The sequence below is a fragment of the Microcaecilia unicolor genome, chromosome 3 (genome assembly GCF_901765095.1).
Source record: "Microcaecilia unicolor chromosome 3, aMicUni1.1, whole genome shotgun sequence".
NCBI lineage: Eukaryota > Metazoa > Chordata > Amphibia > Gymnophiona > Siphonopidae > Microcaecilia > Microcaecilia unicolor.
Genome location: NC_044033.1, coordinates 301,214,564 through 301,242,200, shown reverse-complemented (window position 1 = coordinate 301,242,200; position 27,637 = coordinate 301,214,564). Strand labels below are relative to the sequence as shown.

The following is a 27,637-nucleotide window of genomic DNA, read 5'->3' as shown; positions in this document are numbered from 1 at the left end:
GCGTTGGCGTTAATGCGTTAAACATTTTAACGTGAGTTAAACATTTATCTGTTAAATGTACAGCCCTAGTTCATATGAATCAGTTGCTTTATTCTTTCAAAGAGCACAAAGACTAGGGAGCATGCATTGATGTTCCTAAGTAATACATTTAAAACAAAGTAAAGTTTTTTCACTCAACACATAATCAAGCTCTAGATTCATTATTGGAGGATGTGGTAAAGTTGCTAGTGTAGCTGGGTTTAAAAAAGGTTTTGAATTAGTTCTGGAGGAAAAGTCCTTAAACTGCTATGGCGGACTTGAGGAAAATTGACTGCTTATTCCTGGGATAAGCAACATGGAATCTATTTAACTTTGGTATCCTGCAGGTACTTATGACAATAGGTGCCAGATCTGTGATTGCTGAACCCCCCAATATTGAGCAATTTCCTTTTGTAATTTGTTGTGTTTAGCACCCCCAATCATTTTGAAAAGGTGTTACCTCTGCTTGTAACTTGGATTGGCCACTGTTAGAAACAGGGTAGTGGGCTTGATGGATCTTTTGGTTTGACCCAATGTGTCAACTCATGTTGGAGAACAGGCTGTGAACCGTGAAAGCCAGGGTTCAAATCTGCTTATCTCATTGATGCTCTTTGTGACCTTGGGAAAGTCACTTCACCTTCCATTTCCTCAGGTAGACCTTAGATTGGGAGCCTATTTGAGCAGGGAATATATTCAGGTACTTGAAATAACTTGTCATGAGCTCTGATTTGGAAAAGATGAATTTTTAAACATAAACTCAAATCCAGTGTAATATTTATTTACTTCAAGAACAAAACAAATTTGCTCAAGTTGGCTGTCCTGAATCCTGACCTGCTTGCAGCCCTTGAAAACTGAATTTAGGAATCCAGTTTGCCTCCTAAAGCTCTGAGCAGATACATCAGAGTTTCTAATATTTCTCTGGCCTTGACATAAGCTGTTTATAGATAGTTTCTTCACTGCAATGCTTGCTTCGTTTTAAAAATAAAAGTTGGCATTTTATAATGATCTTACCACTGCCCTGCCACAGTCTGCTAGTCAGTTGTCATGATTGGAATTTATTTCCATGTGCTCATGTCTATGTAAAAGGACTTCCTGTACATTTAATGATCTTTTTGAAGTTTCTAGGTGAAGCAGATCTGTAATTATATGACTTTCAGATTGGGGTGATAAAGCTTCAGGGTAATAGTTTATATATGCCTGGTTACTCCAACACAGCAGAGCAAATGCTTTCTGTTATCAGTAAAGCTTGAACCTTGTAAATTTCTTCCCAGCCTGAGTAAAGTATCAAATTTTTAGATCATTGATTTGTGTGTGTGTGGGTGTAAAAAAAAAAAAACAAAAATCTGTTAAGCTGTGTTCTTTGGCAGTAGAGGAGAGTCACTTAGCATTACTAAATGAGCTTGAATTTTGGCACACTTAATTAGTGTTGAGCTTGAATTTTGGCACACTTAATTAGTGTTGAGTGCCTATTGCAGCCATGCCAACCCAGTCTTTGGGCCACATCTAGTCCCATTGGGTTTTCAGGATATCCATAATGACTATTCATGAGTTAGATTTGCATGCACTGCCTCAAATCTATCTCATGCATATCACTATGGATATCCTGAAAACGTGATGGGATTAGGTGTGCCCCGAAGACTGGGTTAGGAATAGCTGGTCTATCACACTTTCTCATCCCATCCATATGCAGAGATTGGAGGCCTTCTCTGCGCTGGGAATCCACTGTCTATCCACTGTCTGCTGTCTTTTGGGTCAGATTAGAAGTAGGAAGGACTTTACTAGTCGCTCTGGGGGAGAGTTTCTTTGACTTGATGAAGGGCCATCTCCTTTAGATTGTGCTTCCATTTCTACCACTAGTTAGGAATTGTTTTTTGGGTTCCATCAAATGTATAATAATTGTAGGAAGACTTCTAATTATGCATTTGATATTGTATAGAAATAAAAACAAAAGAAGGGGGTAGACCAATGAAGTTTCAAACCAGTGGTTTATTAGTAGCAGTCAAAAAAGGACTCAACACAGTCTGCATTTTGGCGCACAATGCACCTGCCTCAGGATTCAATCATAACTACTGGAGCTTAACAATCCAATACAACAGTGTGGAAAGAATCAGCTAACAATTGTGCCAAGCAGCAAAAGTGTTTCAGTTCAGATGAGCATTGTCTGCTTGGCACAATTGTTAGCTAATTCTTTCCACACTGTTGTATTGGATGTAAGCTCCAGTAGTAGTTATAATTGACTCCTGAGGCAGGTGCATTATGCACCAAAACACAGACTGTGTCAAGTCATTTTTTTTTGACTGCTTTTAATAAACCAGTGGTTTGGAGCTTCATTGGTCTGCTCCATATTTTGTTTTTATTTCTGCGTTGTGACTGTTTAGGGGTTTCTTCTCCTTTTTTCCTGTGTTTGATACTGTATATACACCAAAAAGTAGATTAACCTATGCGTAGAGATTTTTTTTTTTCAGGGTGTTATCTATAGACAAGCGATCATGAAATTAGCTTGTTTGGGAGACCTCATCCTAAAAGTGTGATCAGTACATGTTTGCTATGCTTACTACTACTACTACTACTACTACTTAGCATTTCTATAGCGCTGCCAGGTTACGCAGCGCTGTACAAGTTTAACATGGGGAAGGACAATCCCTGCTCAAGAGAGCTTACAATCTAAAGGTTTACAAACTATGGAGTCAGTGTAGGGTTACAAACTATGGAGGTCAGTGTAGGGAACATGAATGGGGAAGGTGGTTAGGCGCCAAAAGCAAGGGAGAAGAGATGGGATTTGAGTAAGGACTTGAAAATGGGGAGGGAGGGCGCGTGGCGTATGGTCTCGGGAAGTCTGTTCCAGGCATAAGGTGATGCGAGGCAGAAGGGGCGGAGTCTGGAGTTGGCGGTGGTGGTGAAGGGTGCAGATAGGAGTGATTTGTCCTGAGAGCGGAGGTTACGGGTGGGAACATACGGGGAGAGGAGGGAAGAGAGGTAATGGGGGGTTGCTGATTGAGTACACTTGAAGGTCAATAAGAGAAGCTTGAACTGTATACGGTAGCGGATTGGGAGCCAGTGAAGCAACTTGAGGAGAGGGGTGATGTGAGAGTATCGGTCACGCGGTAGATAAGACGTGCGGCGGAATTTTGGACAGATTGAAGGGGGGATAGATGGCTAGCGGGAGGCCAGAGAGAAGAAGGTTGCAATAGTCAAGACGAGAGGTAACGAGCGAGTGGACGAGGTTCGGGTGGTCTGTTCAGAGAGGAAAGGACGAATTTTGCTGATATTATAGAGGAAGAAGCGACAGGTCTTAGCTGTCTGCTGGATATGGGCAGAGAAGGTGAGGGAGGAGTCGAAGATGACTCCGAGATTGCGGGCTGAGGAGACGGGGAGGATGAGGGCGTTGTCAACAGAGACGGAAAGTGGGGGAAGAGGAGAAGAGGGTTTGGGTGGAAAGACAAGGAGCTCAGTCTTAGCCATGTCAGTTTCAGATGCCGGTTGGACATCCAGGCAGCGATGTTGTAAGGCAGGCCGAAACTTTGGCCTGGGTTTCGACTGTGATGTCGGGAGTGGAGAGATAAAGCTGGGTGTCATCAGCATAGAGATGGTACTGGAAACCATGTGATGAGATCAGCGAGCCCAGGGAAGAGGTTGTAGATTGAGAAAAGAAGCGGTCCAAGGACAGATCCTTGAGGAACCCCAACAGAGAGCGGGATAGGGGTGGAAGAAGAGCTATTAGAACATACTCTGAAGGTGCATTGGGAAAGATACGAAGAGAACCAGGAGAGGACGGAGCCCTGGAACCTGAATGAGGAAAGTGTGTCAAGAAGTAAATCATGATTGACGGTGTCAAAGGCGGCAGATAGGTCGAGGAGGATGAGGATGGAATAATGACCTTTGGATTTGGCAAGGAACAGGTCATTGCAGACTTTAGAGAGTGCTGTTTCTGTCGAGTGTAATGGGCGAAAGCAGGATTGAAGCGGATCGAGGACGGCCTGAGAGGAGAGGAATTCAAGGCAGCGGCTGTGGACAGTGTGTTCAAGTAATTTGGAGAGGAAGGGTAGAGAGAGATGGGGCGGGTAGTTGGAGGGACAGGTGGGGTCAAGTGATGGTTTTTTGAGAAGTGGTGTGACTACAGCGTGCTTGAAGGTATCAGGGACAGTAGCAGTGGAGAGAGAGAGGTTGAGGATGTGACAGATTGAGGGTTAACTGTAGGAGAGATGTTGGTAAGCAGATTGGTAGGAATTGGATCAGAGGAACAGGTGGTGCACTTAGAGGAAGAAAGAAGGCGAGCAGTTTCCTCTTCGGTGATCTCAGGGAAGGAGGAGAAGGAGGCCAGGTTAGGTTGGTTGAGGGAGTGGGTTAGAAGTCACAGGGAGGAGAAGGCTTGGAAGTGAATTCAAGGTTATCTTCTGCACTTTATCGCGGAAGTAGTCAGCTAGTGTTTGAGGAGAGAGTGTGGTGGGGAGGGGGGTGGGAGCGGAGGGCACTTTAAGTAGGGAGTTGAGGGTGGCGAAGAGGCGACGAGGGTTGGAGCCAAGAGAATTGGTAATTGTCTTGTTAACTAAGGTGCTTACAAAGAGTTATATTTTTGTTGGTATCTTATGCATTTTAACCCTTTTCAGATGTTGATTTGTCTTGGTGGTTAGTGATTTCTTATGGCAATGTTCTTCAGGTAGGGACCAGTGCCAGCCCTGGAGACCTGTAGGGTGTCTCCAACAACATTCTGTGTTGGTGTTTTTTTTTTTTTTTAATTTACTACTCTCAGCCACTGGTTTATAGTGTCTAAGAAAGATTCTTGTGCGCAGTAAGTTTATTTTAATAAGCGTCAAAACTCTAATAATGTTGATCTTTGCCCCACCCTGGATCTCAGACATGATAGTCCCCACATGCCACAGCTACATTTATGCCCATTGCCTGTAGGAAACTTTTCCAGTGGCAGGGCTCTCAAGTACCAATCTTGAAGTCTTCTCTGCATTGCTCCTCCTTATGAATTAAGATATGAGAGTTTAAAAAAAAAAAATAGTATTAGATATCAGATGGGGATGCTAGCAAAGTAAATACTTTAGAAGTGTTTTTTCTTGTTCGTGATATAATCCAGTTACTTTTCTTGTATGCTGTTCCAAACTGGCACACACTCCATCCCTCTTCTCCGACATACTAGGTGACTCCCATCTTAGGTGGCATATTCATGTTGTATTGGCAGGTTGTCTAGCGAGTGAGGAACAGATCTTGTTCAGTGTAGAGAACCCTATGGGAAGACTTGTGCTCTGACCATAGTGATACAAAATTGCTGACTGTCTTTTCATTTCTTTCAGTGCCCAGATTGGAAACGATTAGAGGCTTATCAAAACAGCTGGATTGGGATTCACGGAAAATTCAGCGTGGTTCGACATCGAAGGAATCAAGATAAGCCAGCATTCTAACAAAATTCTGTGAGAGCATGTAGGTGTGCATAGGAGTCAGTCTGTGTCTCAATGTGTTAAGTCCCCCAGTGCCAACCTGAAGGGAGTAAGCAACAAAGGTGTGATTTTTGTTTGCTTTTTAAAATTCTCAAATTGAGAGTGGAAGAAAAGCTAGCAATGTTCTCAAATTCAATCCAGTTTACAGTTGTTTTTAAATAAAATCAACTCTTAATATTGTTTTCTCAATGAATAGTAACATACAGAGATGTGAAAAAGTTTTCCCCTGTCCTAATTTCCCCTATTATTGGCATATGTCACACTGAATGGTTTCTGATCTGTAACAAACATGTAATACTAGACAAAGGGAACCTGAATTTACTACTTTTAAGGAACAAAGTTATTTCAAAAATCCATATCACTCATTTAAAATGTAAACTTAACTAAACTTAATTGGTTGCATCAACTTTAGCAGCAATAATTGCAACCAAAGTACTTCCTATAACTTGATAAGTCTTATATGTTGTTGAAGAATCTTACCCCACTCTTTTTTGCAGACTGCTTTAATTCGGACACATTCATAGGTTTTGAGCATGACTGCTCATTTCAGGGTCCTGCCACAGTATCTCTATGGATTCAAGTCAGGACTTTGATTAGGTCAATCCAAGCTTTAATTTATTTCTCCTCAGCCATTCAGATGTAGACTTGCTTTTGTGTTTTAGATAATTGTCTTGCTGCATAATTCAAGTCAGACAGATCACCAGCCATTCTCCTTAATTTCTGATATAGTGCATTCTCCGAGGACAAGCAGGCTGCTGTTCTCACTGATGGGTGACGTCCGCGGCAGCCCCTTCCAATCGGAATCTTCACTAGCAAAAGCCTTTGCTAGCCCTCGCGCGCCGATGCGCACCGCGCATGCGCGGCCGTCTTCCCGCCCGAAACGGCTTGAGCCGGCCAGTCTTCTTTCTCCGCGCTCGGTACGGTTGTGTTTTACCGTTCGAGCCCCGGAAAGTCGACTCGCGCGTCGTTTTTCGACATTTTCTGTGAGAAATCCAGAAATCATTTGGATTAGCCCTTTCGTTTTTTCCTGCCTTTACTTCGAGTTTTCGACCCCGTTAAGTTTTCTTTCGTCGTCGGGGGTAGGCCTTACTTAGGCCCCGGTCGAAATTTCCCTTTTTTCTGTGCCAAATTTCGCCATTTCGTCTTTCGATTTCGCCAGCGTGATTTTTCCGCCCATGACATCGAAGCCTTCCAGCGGCTTCAAGAAGTGCACCCAGTGCGCCCGGGTAATCTCGCTCACTGACAGACACGCGTCGTGTCTTCAGTGTCTGGGGGCTGGGCACCGCCCTCAGGCCTGTAGTCTGTGTTTCTTTTTGCAAAGGCGGACTCAGGTAGCGAGGTTAGCCCAGTGGAACATTTTGTTCTCGGGCTCTCGTCGGCATCGGCACCGGGGGTATCGAGTGCATCGACTTCTTCAGCGTCCAGACCTCAACCTCGCGGCCAGTGCATCGAGTGCATCGAGCTCGGCGCCGAGACATCGGATAGCTGCAATCGACGTCGTGGTACCCGGACCCTCGTCTGCTGATGCGTCGACGGTGGGGCTTCGTCTGGAGTGCAGGTGAGGGCTGTCCATTTCCCCTGCTGGTGGCGGTGAGCCTTCGGGTGGTCTCCCCCTACCCTGAGGGCTCCTGCGGTACAGCCCCCCCGAGACCGACCCTCTTCGGTCTCGGCCCCGAGGAAGCGACGGCTGGATTCTACGTCCTCCTCGTCGGTACCGGGAAGCTCCGGTGACATGCTTCGTCCCAAGAAGTCGAAGAAGCATCGTCACCGGTCCCCTTCCCATGTCGGTACCGAGAGCTCTGGGTCGCCGAAGGAGTCGGCACCCAGCAGGCATCGGCGCCGAGAGGACCGCTCACCCTCTGTTCAGGAGGTGTCGATGTGCTCCACTCTGGACAGCCCGGAACAGCCTCCACGCCCGGAACAGGTTCTGACGTCGACGCCTGCATCGACCTCCATGCCTTTCTCTGCAGCCGCTCTGAACTAGAGCCTCCGGGCCGTTCTCCCAGAGATTCTGGGAGAGCAGTTGCGCCCTACCCCTCCGGTACCGGCGGTGCTTGCGCCACCGGTACCGTCGAGCGTGGCGCCGGCTGGCCCATCGCCCGAGGTGAGGTCTCCGGCATTGGTGCCGCGTGCGGTTGCCGGCTGCCGTCGCCTCCCAGGAAGGCTCCCCGACTACGTCGGTGGAGGGAGCTTCGCCGATGCGGGCGAGGGAGTCTACCTCTCTCGACGCCCCCATCGTGGACGTGGCTCCACGGAGTCGAGTCGGGCACGGTTGCAGACACAGGTCCGTGAACTTGTGTCTGACACCGAGGGTGAGGCCTCGTGGGAAGAGGAAGAAGACCCCAGATATTTCTCTGACGAGGAGTCTGAGGGTCTTCCTTCCAAATCCCACTCCCTCTCCTGAAAGACAGCTTTCTCCTCCTGAGAGTCTGTCTTTCGCTTCCTTTGTCCGGGAGATGTCTACGGCCATCCCCTTCCCGGTGGTTGTGGAGGACGAGCCCAGGGCTGAAATGTTTGAGCTCCTGGACTATCCTTCTCCACCTAAGGAAGCGTCCACTGTTCCCTTGCACCATGTCCTAAAAAAGACATTGCTTGCGAACTGGACCAAACCTTTAACTAATCCCCACATCCCCAAGAAGATCGAGTCCCAGTACCGGATCCATGGGGACCCAGATCTGATGCGCACTCAGTTGCCTCATGATTCTGGAGTTGTGGATCTGGCCCTAAAGAAGGCTAAGAGTTCTAGGGAGCATGCTTCGGCGCCCCCGGGCAAGGACTCTAGAACCTTAGACTCCTTTGGGAGGAAGGCCTACCATTCTTCTATGCTCGTGGCCAAAATTCAGTCTTACCAGCTCTACACGAGCATACACATGCGGAACAATGTGCGGCAGTTGGTGGGCTTGGTTGATGCGCTCCCCCCTGAGCAAGCCAAGCCGTTTCAGGAGGTGGTCAGGCAGCTGAAGGCGTGCAGAAAATTCCTGGCCAGAGGGGTGTATGACACCTTTGATGTTGCGTCCAGGGCCGCTGCTCAAGGTGTGTGATGCGCAGGCTCTCATGGCTGCGTGCCTCCGACCTGGAGAATAGAATCCAGCAGCGGATTGCGGACTCGCCTTGCCGTGCGGATAACATTTTGGAGAGAAAGTCGAACAGGTGGTAGAGCAGCTCCACCAGCGGGACACCGCATTCGACAAGTTCTCCCGCCGGCAGCCTTCAGTCTCTACCTCTACAGGTAGAAGATTTTTGGGGGGAAGGAAGACTGTTCCCTACTCTTCTGGCAAGCGTAGGTACAATCCTCCTTCTCGACAGCCTGCGGCCCAGGCTAAGCCCCAGCGCGCTCGCTCTCGTCAGCAGCGTGCGACTCAGCAAGGCCCCTCGACTCCCCAGCAAAAGCAAGGGGCGAGCTTTTGACTGGCTCCAGCAGAGCATAGCCGACATCCAAGTGTCAGTGCCGGGCGACCTACCAGTCGGAGGGAGGTTGAAAGCTTTTCACCAAAGGTGGCCTCTCATAACCTCCGATCAGTGGGTTCTTCAAATAGTCCGGCAAGGATACACCCTCAATTTGACCTCGAAACCTCCAAATTGTCCGCCGGGAGCTCAGTCTTACAGCTTCCAGCACAAGCAGGTACTTGCCCTTCTCAGCGCCAATGCGGTCGAGCCCGTGCCATCCGGGCAAGAAGGGCTGGGATTCTATTCCAGGTACTTCCTTGTGGAAAAGAAAACAGGGGGGATGCGTCCCATCCTAGACCTAAGGGCCCTGAACAAATATCTGGTCAAAGAAAAGTTCAGGATGCTTTCCCTGGGCACCCTACTTCCCATGATTCAGGAAAACGATTGGCTATGCTCTCTGGACTTGAAGGATGCCTACACACACATCCCGATACTGCCAGCTCACAGACAGTATCTGCGATTTCAGCTGGGCACACGTCTCTTCCAGTACTGTGTGCTACCCTTTGGGCTCGCCTCTGCGCCCAGGGTGTTCACAAAGTGCTTGGCTGTAGTAGCGGCAGCACTTCGCAGGCTGGGGGTGCACGTGTTCCCATATCTCGACGATTGGCTGGTGAAGAACACGTCCGAGGCTGGAGCCCTGCAGTCCATGCAGATGACTATTCGCCTCCTGGAGCTACTGGGGTTTGTGATAAATTACCCAAAGTCCCATCTTCTCCCGGCGCAGAGACTCGAATTCATAGGAGCTCTGCTGGATTCTCGGACGGCTCGCGCCTATCTCCCAGAGGCGAGAGCCAACAACTTGTTGTCCCTCGTCTCGCGGGTGCGAGCGTCCCAGCAGATCACAGCTCGGCAGATGTTGAGATTGCTGGGCCACATGGCCTCCACAGTTCATGTGACTCCCATGGCCAGCCTTCACATGAGATCTGCTCATTGGACCCTAGCTTCCCAGTGGTTTCAGGCTGCTGGGGATCTAGAAGACGTGATCCACCTGTCCACGAGTTTTCTCGAATCCCTGTATTGGTGGACGATTTGGTCCAATTTGACTCTGGGACGTCCTTTCCAAATTCCTCAGCCACAAAAAGTGCTGACCACGGATGCGTCTCTCCTGGGATGGGGAGCTCATGTCGATGGGCTTCACACCCAAGGAAGCTGGTCCCTCCAGGAACGCGATCTACAGATCAATCTTCTGGAGTTACGAGCGATTTGGAACGCTCTGAAGGCTTTCAGAGATCGGCTGTCCCACCAAATTATCCAAATTCAGACAGACAACCAGGTTGCCATGTACTACGTCAACAAGCAGGGGGGCACCGGATCTCGCCCCCTGTGTCAGGAAGCCGTCAGCATGTGGCTCTGGGCTAGCCTGTACGGCATGGTGCTCCAAGCCACATATCTGGCAGGCTTAAACAACAGTCTGGCCGACAGACTGAGCAGGATTATGCAACCTCACGAGTGGTCGCTCAACTCCCGAGTGGTGCGCCAGATCTTCCAAGCGTGGGGCACCCCCTTGGTGGATCTTTTCGCATCTCGAGCCAACCACAAAGTCCCTCAGTTCTGTTCCAGGCTTCAGGCCCACGGCAGACTGGCATCGGATGCCTTCCTCCTGGATTGGGGGGAGGGTCTGCTGTATGCTTATCCTCCCATTCCTCTGGTGGGGAAGACTTTGTTGAAACTCAAGCAAGACCGAGGCACCATGATTCTGATTGCTCCTTTTTGGCCGTGTCAGATCTGGTTCCCTCTTCTTCTGGAGTTGTCCTCCGAAGAACCCTGGAGATTGGAGTGTTTTCCGACCCTCATCACGCAGGACGAAGGGGCGCTTCTGCATCCCAGCCTCCGGTCCCTGGCTCTCACGGCCTGGATGTTGAGAGCGTAGACTTTGCCTCTTTGGGTCTGTCAGAGGGTGTCTCCCGCATCTTGCTTGCTTCCAGGAAAGATTCCACAAAGAGGAGTTACTTCTTTCTATGGAGGAGGTTTGCCGTCTGGTGTGACAGCAAGGCCCTAGATCCTCGCTCTTGTCCTACACAGACCCTGCTTGAATACCTTCTGCACTTGTCTGAGTCTGGTCTCAAGACCAACTCTGTAAGAGTTCACCTTAGTGCAATCAGTGCATACCATTACCATGTGGAAGGTAAGCCGATCTCAGGACAGCCTTTAGTTGTTCGCTTCATGAGAGGTTTGCTTTTGTCAAAGCACCCTGTCAAGCCTCCTACAGTGTCATGGGATCTCAATGTCGTTCTCACCCAGCTGATGAAACCTCCTTTTGAGCCACTGAACTCCTGCCATCTGAAGTACTTGACCTGGAAGGTCATTTTCTTGGTGGCAGTTACTTCAGCTCGTAGAGTCAGTGAGCTTCAGGCCCTGGTAGCCCAGGCTCCTTACACCAAATTTCATCATAACAGAGTAGTCCTCCGCACTCACCCTAAGTTCCTGCCAAAGGTTGTGTCGGAGTTCCATCTGAACCAGTCAATTGTCTTGCCAACATTCTTTCCCCGTCCTCATTCCTGCCCTGCTGAACGTCAGCTGCACACATTGGACTGCAAGAGAGCATTGGCCTTCTATCTGGAGCGGACACAGCCCAACAGACAGTCCACCCAATTGTTTGTTTCTTTTGATCCCAACAGGAGGGGAGTGGCTGTGGGGAAACGCACCATATCTAATTGGCTAGCAGATTGCATTTCCTTCACTTACGCCCAGGCGGGGCTGGCTCTTGAGGGTCATGTCACGGCTCATAATGTTAGAGCCATGGCAGCGTCGGTAGCCCACTTGAAGTCAGCCTCTATTGAAGAAATTTGCAAAGCTGCGACGTGGTCATCTGTCCACACATTCACATCTCATTACTGCCTGCAGCAGGATACCCGACGCGACAGTCGGTTCGGGCAGTCAGTTCTTCAGAACCTGTTTGGGCTTTAGGATCCAACTCCACCCCCCGAGGGCCCTGTTTGTTCTGTTCCAGGCTCCACTCTCAGTTAGTTGGTAAATTTTTAGGTCAATCTCAGTTATGTCCTCGCCGTTGCGAGGCCCAATTGACCATGTTTGTGTTTTGAGTGAGCCTGGGGGCTAGGGATACCCCATCAGTGAGAACAAGCAGCCTGCTTGTCCTCGGAGAAAGCGAATGCTACATACCTGTAGGAGGTATTCTCCGAGGACAGCAGGCTGATTGTTCTCACAAACCCGCCCGCCTCCCCTTTGGAGTTGTGTCTTCCCTTGTCTTTGTCTTGCTACACATGAAACTGGCCGGCTCAAGCCGTTTCGGGCGGGAAGACGGCCGGTCGCGCGAGGGCTAGCAAAGGCTTTGCTAGTGAAGATTCCGATTGGAGGGGCTGCCGCGGACGTCACCCATCAGTGAGAACAATCAGCCTGCTGTCCTCGGAGAATACCTTCTACAGGTATGTAGCATTCGCTGAATTTATGGTTCCTTCAATAATGGTAAGTTTTCGAGGTCCTGAGGCAGCAAAACGGCTCCACACTATTGCACAACCACCACCGTGTTTAACGGTTGGTATGATACTCTTACTGTGGAATGCTGTATTTGCTTTATGACAGACATGATGTGACCTGTGTTTTTTCCAAAGAATTCCACTTTTTACTCATTTGTCCATCATTATCCCAGAAGACTTAGGGATCCTCCAGGGGTGTGTGTGCAAAATGTGAGATGAGCATTGGTGTTACTCTTGGATAGCAGCAGTTTTCCGCCTTTGTACTCTGAATCCCATTTTGCCGAGTCTGTCTTAGCATAAGAATAAAAGAGGGATAGGAGATCCACCTTGATGGATGAACAACGAAATCCCACGGGAGTAAATGCACAATGAAAAAGTGGGAAGTGGACCAGTGACTCCAGAGACTGGGACAACTGAGTCGAACAAAAACTTTATTACAGACTCGACACAGATCTGTGTTTTGGCCACAGGCCTGCCTCAGGAGTCTTTATAGTCTGAGTTCGGGTGTGGAGTCCTTATGTAAAAGGGGGTCTTGAAAAAGACCTTTATGCTTGAAGATAAAAGCAGCGCGTAATGTCGCTGAAATCCACAGATTGACTTGTTTGACTCAGTTGTCCCAGTCTCTGGAGTCATTGGTCCACTTCCCACTTTTTCTTTTAGCATAACAATAGCCATGTTAGGTCAGATCAATGGTCATTCTAGCCCAGTATCCTGCTTCCAATGGTGGCCAATCCAGATCACAAGTACCTGGCAGAATCCCAAATAGTAGCAATATTCCATGCTTCCCCCATGTCTGTCTCAACACCAGACTATGGACTTTTCCTCCAAGAATTTATCCAAACCTTTTTAAACACAGATATGCTAACCACTGTAACCACATCCTTCAGCAATGAGTTCCAGAGCTTAACACAGAAACAGACAGAAGCCAGCATAGATGCTGACCCCCAGAAATAAGGTAAGTCTGAGGGTGGTCACGACCACAGACGTGACAGTACCTCCCCCTCAAGATCCCCTCCCTGGTCTCCACCGGGAGCTCAGGTGTCAAGGGGTAACTGGTGAAACCCAAACATGGATCGCTGGACTGGAAGCAACAAGAAAGTCCAACACTTGAAGACAGGAGCGGGGCTTGAAGACCGGAGGCTATTTCGAATCCCCGCTGGGCAGAATCAGGATCTTGGATGCAGCAAGAGGAACAGATTCAAAAGGAACCCTTCCTGAGGGAACCCACAACGTCCTTGACCTCCTGGCAAATCCATGTAGTGACAGGAACAAGGCTGGAGCCAATACCCAAGCTGACATCAGAAGCTGGACTGGGGCCCGAAGTGGCATCCAAGTCTTGACGGGAACTAGAAGTCTGAACAGAAGTAGAACTGGGACTGGAACCTGGAGTAGTATCCAAAGCTGGATTGGGACCCAAACTGGAATCAGAAGCTTGACTGTAACTGGAACCAGTAGCTGGACCGGGGTCAGGCGCTTGACTGGCACTGGAATTCAGCGCGGCCTCAGCTTCTTGGCTGGTACAGGAACTCGGAGTAGACTCAGCATCTTGGCTGGAACTGGAACTCAGAGCGGGCTTAGCATCTCGGCTGGAACTGAAGCTTGGAGTAGACTCAGCTGCTTGGCTGGAACTGGAACAGAGTAGATTCAGGAGCTTGTCTGGAACTGGAACTCGGGGCTGGCTCAGCATCTTGGCTGGAACTGGAACTCAGAGCCGGCTCAGCATCTGGGCTGGAACCGGAACTTGGAACTGACTCAGCATCTTGGCTGGTACTGGAACTTGGAGGAGACTCAGCAGCTTGGCTAGATCTGGACCTCGGAGTAGACTCAGCTGCTGGGCTGGAACTGGAACTCAGAATAGATGCAGCTGCTGGGCTGGAACTGGAACTCAGAATAGATGCAGCTGCTGGGCTGGAACTGACGCGCCTCTGGCTGGACTGGGACGTCTTTCTAAGCCATCTCCTTTCGGCGTTGGCTTCAGGAGTAATCCACAGGGCAGGCTCCAAAAGAAGACTGCGACGATACTCATAGAGCGTGATAGCAGGATCAAAAGCAGAAACAGGACTTCTCTGGACCCCAAGCCGTTAAACACGCCTTCTCTCAGCTACCGCTTCGGGGTTATTCTCCAAGGCTGGATCAGAACAAAGTTTTATCACAGTACTCTTGGAGCGTCATCTCATCATTAAGAGCAGAAACTGAAGAAAAATTCATGGGCTGGACGCCCACACTGGTATCAGGAACAGAACCAGGACTAGGACCCGGGCTGGCATCAGAGTCTGGAGTGGAACTAGAACTCTGAACAGGAACGGAACTGGGGCTGGACCCCGGACTGGAATCACCCTCTTGCTTGGAACAGGAACTCGAGGCGCCCTTTGCTTTCTGGCTGGGACAGGACCTTAACTGAGGCTTGGCAGAAAATACCCCTTGGACAGGGATCAGAGGCTCGGTCTGAAGCGCCACTCGAACTGGTCTCAGGAGCTTGATTGGAGGTGCCATCTGGACTGGAAGCAGAGGTTCAGTCTGAAACACCCTTTGGACTGGCATCGGAGGCTTGGTTAGAAGCACCCCTTGAACTGGACTCAGTGGCTTGACCGGACGGGTCACTTGGACAAGAACCGGAGGCTCGACCCGGAACGCCACTCAAACAGGACTTGGAGACTCAGTTAGAAGCGTCCCTCGGACTGGACGCAGAGGCTTGACTGGAAGCGCTACTCGAACTGGAATCGGAGGCTCAGTATAAAGTACCCCTTGGACTGGACTCGGGAGCCTGGGTGGCGGCACAACTTGGACTGGAATCAGAGGCTTGGTACGCCGTCTCACTTGGCCTGACCTCAGAGACCTGGTTAGGACCGTCCCTCGGACTGAACTGAGAGGCTTAGCCAGAAGCGCCACTCAAGCTGGAATCGAAGGCTTGGTTGGATGCTCCCCTCGGTCTGGACTCAGACCCAGGCTGGGCCTGAGATCCCGAACAGGAACTAATCTGGAACGGTAACCCAGGTCGCTCTGTAAAAACTGCTGAGGAGCCTTGAGCGTGGGAATTCCACAGCGCCTTCTTTCAGCCTCAGCTTCAGGAGTATCCCGCAGCACTGGGTCCTCGAGAAGACTGTGGCGGTACGCAAACAGCATAGTACAAGGATCAAAATCAGAAACTGGCCTATGGCGGACCTGACGCCACCAGAGACGCTTCCTTTCGGCTGCTGCTTCAAGGGTATCCTTCAGAGCTGGGTCTGCTTCAAAAGTTTATTGCGGTACACCTGAAGCGTCATAAAAGAATCCAAAAAAGTAACTGGGTTGGCATAGGGATCTGAACAAAAATCAGGAACTGCAACCGGGTTGGAACCCGGATTGTCCATGGAGAATGAAGTCATGGGCAGGAAGCCCACCTGGACTGATGATCTTGCCGGACTCATGGCCTTTGCATTCTGTCAGGTCCTCGAGGCAGAACCGGAATACGTGAGCCCTTGGGCCACAGCCGAGGAGCAGCAGCAGCAGGCAAGACCACCCTGGAACTGGATACACAGAAGAGCAGGACTGGAACTCTGGACTGGAGTAGTACTGAGGCAGGCAACTAGAACAGGAACAACTTCACCTGCGCTTGACCACTGTTCCTCCGGAGTTGAGCTCCGGAGTGCGGGTGGCCGGCAGGACTTGCAGGATAAGGCAGGAACTGAAGATCCAGAGGACCCACCCCGGGGATGGGATACACGAAGGAAGCTAGGCTAAATACTAGACTCGGACTGGAAGCTGCACGCAGCCACTAAGCCAGAAACACAAGACAGACCAAGGGGACAAGACGTACACAAAGGCTAGGCAGAGACAGGATTCAGGATATACACTCAGGATAAACACACTAGCTAGGCAGAGACCGGATTCAGGATATACACTCAGGATAAACACACTAGCTAGGCAGAGACAGGATTCAGGATATACACTCAAGATATACACACTAGCTAGGCAGAAGCAGGACTCGGGCTATACAAGCAAGCTTGGCCAGCAGACAGAAGAAGCAACTAGGAACTAGCAGAGTTTTTGGGCAGGCAGCGGACCATAGAATAAACCAGGAGCAAACAGAGACTTTGGGCAGGCAGCGGGCAGAGGAATAACCATGGATAACAGAGTCAGGGCTGAAGTTTCAGCAGATCCAAACACAGATAGAGAGAAAATGGCTGAAGCTTCAGACTCCAAACACAGAGCAGGCAAAGGAAGGACTAGCAGTCCACGGACACAAAACAGAAGGGCAAAAGCCCACACGGAAGGACTAGCAGTCCACAGACACAAAGCAGAAGGGCAGCGCCTACATAGAAGGAGTGACAGTCCACAGACACAAATAGCAGATGGGCAAGAGCCCCAGAGAAAGGCTAAGTAGCAGCGCAACAGTGCTCTCACTAACCTCACGGCTTATTGGCATAACACACTTACTTACTATGCAAAGGCCCTAAATGCAAGCACAGCACTTCCTTATGAAAGGCTCTCACTGATGATGTCACCTACTGTAGGACTGGAGCAGGGAACACACTCACACCAAGGAGAGGCTTGGAACACATAGGAAGAACAGGCAGGCGCCATCTTGGAAGCTGGCACAAAAAAAAAGCGGGAGCCATCTTAGATGCTGGCTCCTCAGAGAGGCATAGCCCACACAGATGAGGTCCAGTGAAGCAATCAGCACACAGAGACAAGACTAACACAGAAACAGACAGAAGCCAGCATAGATGCTGACCCCCAGAAATAAGGTAAGTCTGAGGGTGGTCACGACCACAGACGTGACATAACTATTCCTTGAATGAAAAATATTTTCCCCTATTCGTTTTAAAGGTATTATCATGTAACTTCAAGTGTCCCCTAGTCTTTGTACTTTTAGAAAGCGTAACAATTTGATTCACTTTTACCCATTCTATATCACTCAGGATTTTATTACACCTCTATGATATCCCACCTCAGCTGCCTCTTTTCTAAGCTGAATAGCCCTAAACTATTTAGCCTTTCCTCATATAAGAGGAGTTCTATCCCCTTTATTATTTGGTTGCTTCCCATGGTTGTCTCAATAGCAGACTATGGATTTTTTCTCCAGGAATTTGTCTAAACCTTTTTTTAAACCCAGATACACTAGCTGCTGTTACCACATTCTCTGGCAAAGAGTTCCAGAGCTTCACTATTTGTTGAGTGAAAAAATATTTCCTCCTATTTGTTTTAAAAGCATTTCTGTGTAACTTCCTCGAGTGTCCCCTAGCCTTTGTACTTCTGGAATAAGTAAAAAATCAATTTACTTCTACTCGTTCTCTACCACTCAGGATTTTGTAGACCTCAATCATATCTCCCCTCATCCTTGTCTCTTCCAAGCTGAAGAGCCCCTAACCTCTTTAGCCTTTCCTCATACGAGAGGAGTTCGAGTTCCATCCCTTTATCATTTTGGTTGCTCTTCTTTGAACCTTTTCGAAGCTCGCTATATCTGTTTTGAGATACGGCAACCAGAACTGAATGCAATACTCAAGTTGCGGATGCACCATGGAGCGATACGAAGGCATATTATAGTATTTCACTATCCCTTTCCTAATAATTCCCAGCATCCTGTTTGCTTTTTGGCTGCCACCGCATAATGAGCAAAAGATTTCAGTGTATTATCTACAACGACACTCAGATCTTTTTCTTGAGCGCTGACCCTCAAGGTGGACCCTAGCATCAGCAACTATGATTCGGATTATTCTTTCCAATGTGCATCACCTTGCATTACGTAAGTACATAAGTATTGCCATACTGGGACAGACCAAAGGTCCATCAAGCCCAGCATCCTATTTCCAACACTGGCCAATCCAGGTCACAAATACCTGGCAAGAACCCCAAAAAGTACAAAATATTTTATACTTTTTATCCCAGAAACAGTGGATTTTCCCCAAGTCCAATTTAATAATGATCCTCTAGGAAGCCATCCAAACCTTTTTTTAAACTCTGCTAAGCTTAACCGCCTTTACTACATTCTCTGGCATTGAATTCCAGAGTTTAATTACACGTTGAGTGAAGAAACATTTTCTCTGATTCGTTTTTAAATTTACTGCTTTCTAGCTTCATCACATGCCCCCTAGTCCTAGCATTTTTGGAAAGCGTAAACAGATGCTTCACATCAACCTGTTCCACGCCACTCATTATTTTATAGACCTCTATCATATCTCCCTCAGCTGCCTTTTCTCCAAGCTGAAGAGCCCTAGCCGCTTTAGCCTTTCCTCATAGGGAAGTCGTCCCATCCCCTTTATCATTTTCATTGCTCTTCTTTGCATCTTTTCTAATTCCTCTATATATTTTTTGAGATGCGGCGACCAGAATTGAACACAGTATTCGAGGTGCAGTCACACCATGGAGCGATACAATGACGTTATAACGTCCTCATTTTTGTTTTCCATTCCTTTCCTAATATACCTAACATTCTATTTGCTTTCTTAGCCGCAGCAGCACATTGAGCAGAAGGTTTTAATGTATCATCAATGAGGACGCACAGATCCCTTTCTTGGTCTGTGACTTCTAACGTGGAACCTTGCATGATGTAGCTATAATTTGGGTTCCTCTTTCCCACATGCATCACTTTGCACTTGCTCACATTAAACGTCATTTGCCATTTAGACGCCCAGTCTCTGTCTTGTAAGGTCCTCCTGTAATTTTTCACAATCCTCCCGTGATTTAACGACTTTGAATAACTTTGTCGTCAGCAAATTGAATTACCTCACTAGTTACTTCCATCTCTAGGTCATTTATAAATATGTTAAAAAGCAGCGGTCCTAGCACAGACTCCTGGGGAACCCCACTAACTACCCTTCTCCATTGAGAATACTGACCATTTAACCCTACTGTCTGTTTTTTTTTTATCTTTTAACCAGTTCTTAATCCACAATAGGACAGTACTGCCTATCCCATGACTCTCCAATTTCCTCTGGAGTCTTTCATGAGGTACTTTGTCAAACGCCTTCTGAAAATTCAGATACAGAATATCAACCAGCTCACCTTTATCCACATGCTACCCCTCCACCAATTCGATCCACCCTATCACTACGATATAATTTGTACCCCGGTATGACAGTGTCCCACTGGTTAGCCTCCTTCCACCAGGTCTCAGAGATGCCTATTATATCTAATTATATCTAATTTATTTCTTAGGCTCCTGGCATTCGCATATAGACATTTCAAACTGTATTTGTTGCTCCTATTTATATCATGTTTAGTACTTGACAGTACTAATTTACAATCTTTTGTCTGATTTTTATTTTTATTTAGGGACACCTGATCTACTGTGGTCTCTTTTGCAACCTCACTATCAGGATATCCTAGCTTCCCTGTTTTGGTGATATCTTTGAAAGATTCCTTATCCCGAACCATGCGCTTTTGAGTGAGTGTTGGCCTCCCCCCCCCCCCCCGTTTCTAGTTTAAAAGCTGCTCTATCTCCTTTTTAAATGCCGATGCCAGCAGCCTGGTCTCACCCTGGTTAATGTGGAGCCCATCCTTTTGGAATAGGCTCCCCCTTCCCCTGAATGTTGCCCAGCTCCTAACAAATCTAAAACCCTCATCGTCGTCTCACCCAAGCATTGAGACTCTGGAGCTCTGCCTGTGTCTTGGTCCCTGCGCGTGGAACGAGTAGCACTTCAGAAAATGCTACCCTAGAGGTTTGAGCTTTCTACCTAAGAGCCTAAATTTGGCTTCCAGAACTTCTCTCCCACATTTTCCTATGTCATTGATACCCACATGTACCAAGACAGCCAGCTCCTCCCCAGCACTATCTAAAATCCTATCAAGGTGACGTGTGAGGTCCACCACCTTTGCACCAGGCAGGCAAGTCACCAAGCGATCCTCACGTCCACCAGACCACCCAGCTTTAAATTTCATCTGCCATTTTGGATGCCCAGTCTTCCAATTTCCTAAGATCTTTCTGCAATATTTCATAGTTTGCAGTGTTTTAACAACCTTGAATAGTTTTGTATCATCTGCAGTTTTGATCACCTCACTTGTCATTCCAGTTTCCATATCACTGTTAGGTGCTCTCTCCCTACTCTTAAGGTGTACCTTATCCATCTTTCTGATTCTGGCCTCAAAACTAATTCAGAGTACATTTAAGTGCCATAAGTGCTTTAACTCTAGAATTGATGTCAATTTTTCGTTCATCTCTTGATAGATTCATGAAAAGTTTATTTCATACCAAAGCTACATCAGGAAAAGCCTGTGTTCCTTCAGCTCAAAATCTAGCATATTTTTTTTCAAGATCAATTTAATAAGATTAGGGTTGCGCTTCCTTCACTGAGTTTATTAACTTAGAGTGATTAATCCAGTTCTATTAATTCATGTGCCAGTGCAGTTCCTGTTGATAGGATCTGGAACTCTTGCAGGAGTAGATTTCTGACAGTGTTAGGAATCTGCTGCAGAACTGTTCATTGTCCGTGTCATCTTGATAAATGTTCTGCTTTACTCTTTAAATCTCCATCATTTGTTTTTGTTGAATCTTCAGCAAGGGTTGTTTCCAGATTTATTGACTCCAATTCCAAAGGATTCATCAAAAAAACTTTCTGCTGTATCTAATTACCGACCTTTCTTTCATCCCTTTATTGTAAAAATTATGGAAGCAAAATTAACTTCCCAATTGGTTAATTATTTAGAAGATCGTCATATACTCAAATATAATCAAATATACTCAGTTGGATCAAGGGTTTCCTAACCACTAGAACATATCAAGTGAAATCAAACTCAAACATATCATCACAGTGGAAAGCAGACTGCGGAGTACCTCAAGGATCACCACTATCACCGATCCTCTTCAACCTAATGATGACCCCACTAGCTAAGTCCTTATCCGACCAAGGAATTAACCAACAAAATTAAGCTCGGCTTGAACATCATGGACTCATGGGCAAATGCATTTCAACTACAACTCAATACAGAAAAAACACACTGTCTCATCCTCTCATTCCAATACAACGTGAACAACCTCATAAATATAAACACCCCAGACTACACCCTCCCCATCTCAGACGGCCTGAAACTCCTCGGTGTTACAATCGACCGCAACCTAACATTAGAGAGCCAAGTGAAATCCACAACTAAGAAAATGTTCCACTCAATGTGGAAACTCAAACGCATGAAACCATTCTTCCCAAGGGAAACATTCCGGAACCTGATACAATCATGGTACTAAGCCACCTAGATTACTGCAATGGAATTTATGCGGGATGCAAAGAACATCTCATAAAGAAACTCAGACCCCTGAAAACACGGCAGCCAGGCTTATAGTTGGAAAAACGCGATTCGAAGGTGCCAAGCCCCTGTGAAAAATTGCACTGGCTTTCAATCAAAGGGCATATTGCTTTCAAAATCTGCACCCTGGTTCATAAGATTATCTACAGCGAGGCCCCGGGATACATGACAGACCTCATCGACCTACCAATCAGAAATACAACCGGATCAACACGAACATATCTAAACCTCCACTACCCAGCTGCAAAGGACTCAATACAACTTAACTTATGCATCCAGCTTTTCCTACATAAGCACACAACTTTGGAACACACTACCAAAGCCGTGAAAACAACGTATAACCACCTAAACTTCCGGAAATCACTAAAAACTTACCTGTTCAAAAAGGCATACCCTACCGACCCTACTTAAATACCTGAACCCAGTAGCACAATGAACCAAAGAACGTAATGGACATAACGTAACTCTTTCTCTATATGATTCCCTAATATGTTTGTTCCACATGAACCCTATTCTACCATAACATCACTGTGTAACTGTTTTTTCTCCGAGGACAAGCAGTCTGCTTGTTCTCACATGTGATTTTTACAGTAAAATCTAGAGAGCTTTGCGACAGCCAGCGGAGCGCGGGATGGACACACTGCGCATGCGCGGCCATCTTCCTGCCCATGCGCTTCCGTTCCCGCCTCAGTTTTTCTTTTTCCGCGGTGGAGAGTGGCTGCGTGTCAGTCTGGCTCCCTCAGGGCCAAGGAAAGACTTAGGCATCTTCGCGTTGTTATTTAACGCTTTCTTTTTGTTTTACGTTGCCAGCATTTTTAAAAAAAACCCTCTTTTATCTTAGTTTTTTTTCCTCTATTAAGTTTCCTTTCGCTTCCGTTGCGGCCTTCTTGGGCCGCACGTCCGCGGTACTCCTTTTTGTGTCCTCGGTCAGCACAATCGAGCCTTTGATTTCGCTGCCGGCGATTTTTCCGCTGATGTCATCGAAGCCTCTCAGCAGCTTCAAGAAGTGTGCTCGGTGCCAGCGGTCGATCTCGGGCACTGACCCGCCCTCCTGGTGCATTGGGGCCCGACCATCGCCCAGACGGTTTACAAGTTGTGTCTGAGTTTGAAAAAGTGGACACTGGCGTCGAGAAGAGCTCTTCGAGACCGTCTTTTAGGAGCTCCAACTGATTCCTCAACGTTGACATCGGCATCGGGGATGGCATCGACATCGGGAGCGCAGGTATGGCTGTCCGGACATCGCCACTAGCTGGGAGTAGCGAGTCGTCGAGTGGGTCTCCACCTGTCCTCGAAGGCTCTTGCTGTGCAGAGGCCCACTGAGACTGACCACTGTCAGACCCGACCCTGAGGAGGCGTGTGGATTCCACATCCTCCTCGTCGTTACCGAGGAGTACCGGTGACGTGCTTCGAGCGAAGAAGCATCGGCACTGATCTCCTTCGAGGCACGGTACTGGGAGCTCTGGGGCGTCGAAGGATTCGGCACCCGGAAAGCGCGACGCCGGAGGAGCGCTCACCCTCCATTCAAGAGGGTCGGTGCGTCGATCTTCGGACCGCCCAGTACCGCCTCCCAGGCCTCCACAGATTCTGACATCGACTTCTGTACCGGCCCACAGCCTTCCTCGACAGCGACTCTAGAGGAGAGCACCGGAGGCCGTTCTTCCAGGCCTTCTGGAAGGGGTGCTGCGCCAGCCTGCCTCGGTACTGGGGGGTGCTTGCGCCCTCGATACCGTCGATGGAAGCGGCAGCTGGCTCCGTGCGTGTGGTGAGGTCCCCAACGCCGGTACCGCTTGTGGCATCGGCCTCGGCTGCCACCCAGGTCGACTCCCCGTCGACATCATTGGAGGGAGCCTCATCGCCGCCGGCAATGGGAGTCGACTTCTTGACATCGCCATCGGGGACATGGTTCCTTGGCGTCAAGACGGGCCCGGTTTCGGACTGCAGTTCGAGAACTCTTTCCAATACCGAGGAGGATGCCTCCTGGGATGAAGGGGAAGATCCCAGATATTTCTCTTCCGAGGAGTCTTGTGGTCTTCCCTCTGATCCCACTCCTTCACCTGAGAGGAAGCTTTCCTCCGCCAGAGAGTCTCTCCTTCTCGTCATGTGTCCGGGAAATGTCTGTGGGCATTCCCTTCCCGGTGGTAACTGAGGATGAGCCCAGGACTGAGATGCTCAAGGTCCTTGACTATCCTTCGCCACCTAAGGAGTCATCCACTGTCCCTCTGCATAATGTCCTTAAGGAGACTTTGCTGAGGAACTGGATGAAACCATTAACTAATCCCACCATTCCCAAGAAAGCAGAGTCCCAGTATTGAATCCACGGAGAACCTTAGTTGATGAGGTCGCAGTAACCTCACGACTCTATGGTTTGGGATTCCGCTCTCAAGAGAGCCGGGAGTACTAGAGATTTCGCCTCGGCGCCCCTGGGGCGATAAGCTAGGACTTTAGACTCTTTGGGAGGAAGTCCTACCATTCCTCTATGCTCGTGGTCCAAAAATTCAGTCCTACCAGCTCTACACGAGCATTCACATGCGGAACAATGTAAAGCAACTGGCGGACTTGGTGGACAAGCTCCCTCCAGAGCCGCCAGGCATTTTGCAGGAGGTGGTCGGGCAGCTGAAGGCGTGTCGTAAATTCCTGTCCAGGGGTGCTTATGACACTTTTGATGTTGCGTCCGATCCGCTGCTCAAGGTATAGTGATGCGCAGACTCTCATGGCTGCGTGCCTCTGACCCTGGACAGTTGGACCCAGCAGCGGCTTGCGGATGTTCCTTGCTGGGGGGGGGAGGATAATTGGTGAGAAGGTCAATCAGGTGGTAGAGGCAGCTCCACCAGCGGGAAACTGCCCTCGACAAACTCTCCACCGGGGCGCCTTCAGCATCTACCTCAACAGGTAGATGTTTTTTTCAGGGAAGGAGGAATGCTCCCTAAGCTTACAATAAGTGTAGGTACAATCCACCTTCCCGACAGCCTTCTCAGGCTCAGCCCCAGCGCGCTCGTGTCGCGTCACACAGCGTGCGCCCAGACAGGCGCTCCCCAGCAAAAGCAAGGGACGGGCTTTTGACTAGCTGCAGCTGAGCATAGCTGCCATAAAAGTACCTGTGCCGGACGATCTGCCGGTCGGGGGAGGTTAAAATTTTTTCATCAAAGTTGGCCTCTCATAACCTCCGACCGGTGGGTTCTTCAAATAGTCCGGTTAGGGTACTCCCTCAATTTGATCTCCAGACCTCCAAATTGTCCACCGGAGCTCAGTCTTTCAGCTTTCAGCACAGGCAGGTACTTGCAGAGGAACTCCTCCGCCCTTCTCAGCGCCAATGCGGTCGAGCCCGTTCCACCCGGGCAAGAAGGGCTGGGATTCTATTCCAGGTACTTGCTTGTGTAAAAAGAAAACAGGGGGGATTGCGTCCCATCCTAGACCTAAGGGCCCTGACAAATATCTGGTCTGAGAAAAGTTCAGGATGGTTTCCCTGTGCACCCTTCTTTCCCATGATTCAGAAAAACATTGGCAATGCTCTCTGGACTTAAGGATGCTTACACTCACATTCTAATACTTCCAACTCACAGGAAGTATCTTCGATTTCGTCTGGGGACACAGCACTTCCAGTATTGTGTGCTACCCTTTGGTCTCGCGTCTGCACCCAGGGTTTTTACAAAATGCCTGGCGGTAGTTGCAGCGTCGCTACGCAGACTGGGAGTGCATGTGTTCCCTTATCTCAATGATTGGCTGGTGAAGAACACCTCAGAGGCAGGAGCTCTATAGTCCATTCAGATGACTATTTGTCTCTTGGATCTACTAGGGTTTGTCATCATTACCCAAAGCCCCACCTCTTCCAGTTCAACAACTAGAATTCATAGGAGCTCTGCTGGACTCTCAGACAGCTCGTGCCTATCGTCCTGAGATGAGGGCAGACAATCTTCTGTCTCTCGTTTCCATGGCCAGAGAGTCTCAGCAGGTCACAGCTCGGCAGATGTTGAGACTGCTTAGGCCATATGACCTCCACAGTTCATGTGACGCCCATGGCATGCCTTCATATGAGATCTGCTCAATGGACCCTAGCTTCCCAGTGGTATCAAGCTACGAGGAATCTAGAGGATGTGATCAAGCTGTCCACCGAGTTTCACAATTCTCTTCAGTGGTAGACAATTTGATCCAATTTGACCTTGGGACGTCCCTTCCAAATTCCTCAGCCTCAAAAAGTGCTGACCATGGATGCATCTCTCCTGGCGTGGGGTGCGCATGTAGATGGGCTCCACACTCAAGGAGCTTGGTCCTCCAGGAATCAGGTCTTCAGATCAATCTCCTGGAGTTGCAAGCGATCTGGAACGCTCTAAAGACGTTCGGAGATTGGCTTCCAATCAAATTATTCAAATTCAGACAGACAGTCAGGTTGCCATGTACTACATCAACAAGCATGGGGCACTTTATCTCGCCCCCTGTGTTGGGAAGCTGTCCAGATGTGGCTTTGGGCTCGCCATCACGGCATGTTTCTCCAGGCCACATATCTGGCAGGCATAAACAACATTCTGGCCAACAGATTGAGAAGGATAATGCACCTCACGAGTGGGTCGCTCACTCGGCGTGTTATGCAAAGACCTTCCGAGAGTGGGGCACCCCTGGTGATCTTTTTGCCAGCAGATCATCACAAGCTCCCTCAGTTTCTGTCCAGACTTCAGACCCACGACAGACTACTACTTATCATTTCTATAGCGCTACTAGACATACGCATCGCTGTACACTTGAACATGAAGAGACAGTCCCTGCTCGACAGAGCTACAATCTAATTAGACAGACAAACAGAACAAACATAGATAAGGGACTATTAAAGTGAGATGACTAGCGTCAGATGCCTTTCTCCTTCATTGGGGGAAGGGCCTTCTGTATGCATATCCTCCCATACCTCTGGTGGGGAAGACTTGCTGAAACTGCAGCAGACCGCGAAACCATGATTCTGATTGCGCCCTTTTGGCCGCGTCAGATTTGGTTCCCTCTTGTTCTGGAGTTGTCCTCCGAAGAACCGTGGAGATTGGAGTGTTTTCCAACTCTCATCACTCAAAATGAAGGGGCGCTTCTGCATCCCAACCTTCAGTCTCTGGCTCTCACGGCCTGGATGTTGAGAGCGTAGACTTTGCCTCCTTAGGTCTTTCTGAGGGTGTCTCCTAAATCTTGCTTGCTTCCAGGAAAGATTCCATGAAGAGGTGTTATTCTTTTAATGGAGGAGGTTTGCCGTCTTGTGTGACAGCAAGGCCCTAGATCCTCGCTCTTGTCCTACACAGACCCTGCTTGAATACCTTCTACACTTGTCAGAGTCTGGTCTCAGACTAACTCTGTAAGAGTTCATCTTAGTGCATTAGTGCTTTTCATTATCGTGTAGAGGGTAAGCCTATCTCTGGGCAGCTTTAGTTGTTCGCTTCATGAGAGGTTTGCTTTTGTCAAAGCCCCCTGTCAAACCTCCGCCTGTGTCATGGGATCTCAATGTCATTCTCACCCAGCTGATGAAGCCTCCTTTTCAGCCACTGGATTCCTGCCATCTGAAGTATTTGACCTGGAAGGCCAATTTCTTGGTGGCTTTACTTCAGCTCGTAGAGTCGGTGAGCTTCAAGCCTTGGTAGCCCATGCTCCCTATATACAATTTCATCATAACAGATTAGTCTTCCATACGCACCCTAAGTTCTTGCCGAAGGTGGTGTCTGAGTTTCATCTGAACCAGTCGATTGTCTTCCCAACATTCTTTCCCCGTCCTCATACACGACCTGCTGAAATTCAGTTGCACACATTGGACTGCAAGAGAGCATTGGCCTTCTATGTGGAGCGGACAAGCCCCTTCAGACAGTCCGCCCATATGTTTGTCTCTTTTGATCCCAACAGAAGGGGAGTCACTGTTGGGAAACGTACCATTTCCAATTGGCTAGCAGATTGCATTTCCTTCACTTACGCCCAAACTGGGCTGACTCTTGAGGGTCATGTCACGGCTCATAGTGTTCGAGCCATTGCAGCGTCAGTGGCCCATTTGAAGTCAGCCACTATAGAAGAGATTTGCAAGGCTGCGACGTGGTCATCAGTCCATACATTCACATCTCA

At 48.6% G+C, this 27,637-nt stretch overlaps 1 protein-coding gene across 1 annotated transcript in view; it reads left to right on the top strand.

The window, feature by feature from the left end:
• Positions 1-27,637, top strand: part of CERS5 (ceramide synthase 5) — a 393,477-nt gene that overhangs the window by 159,386 nt on the left and 206,454 nt on the right. Inside the window, 4 exon segments of the mRNA XM_030198235.1 lie at positions 5,319-5,337; positions 5,340-5,385; positions 5,387-5,418; positions 5,421-5,445. Coding sequence (XP_030054095.1) covers positions 5,319-5,337; positions 5,340-5,385; positions 5,387-5,418; positions 5,421-5,445 — 122 coding nt within the window.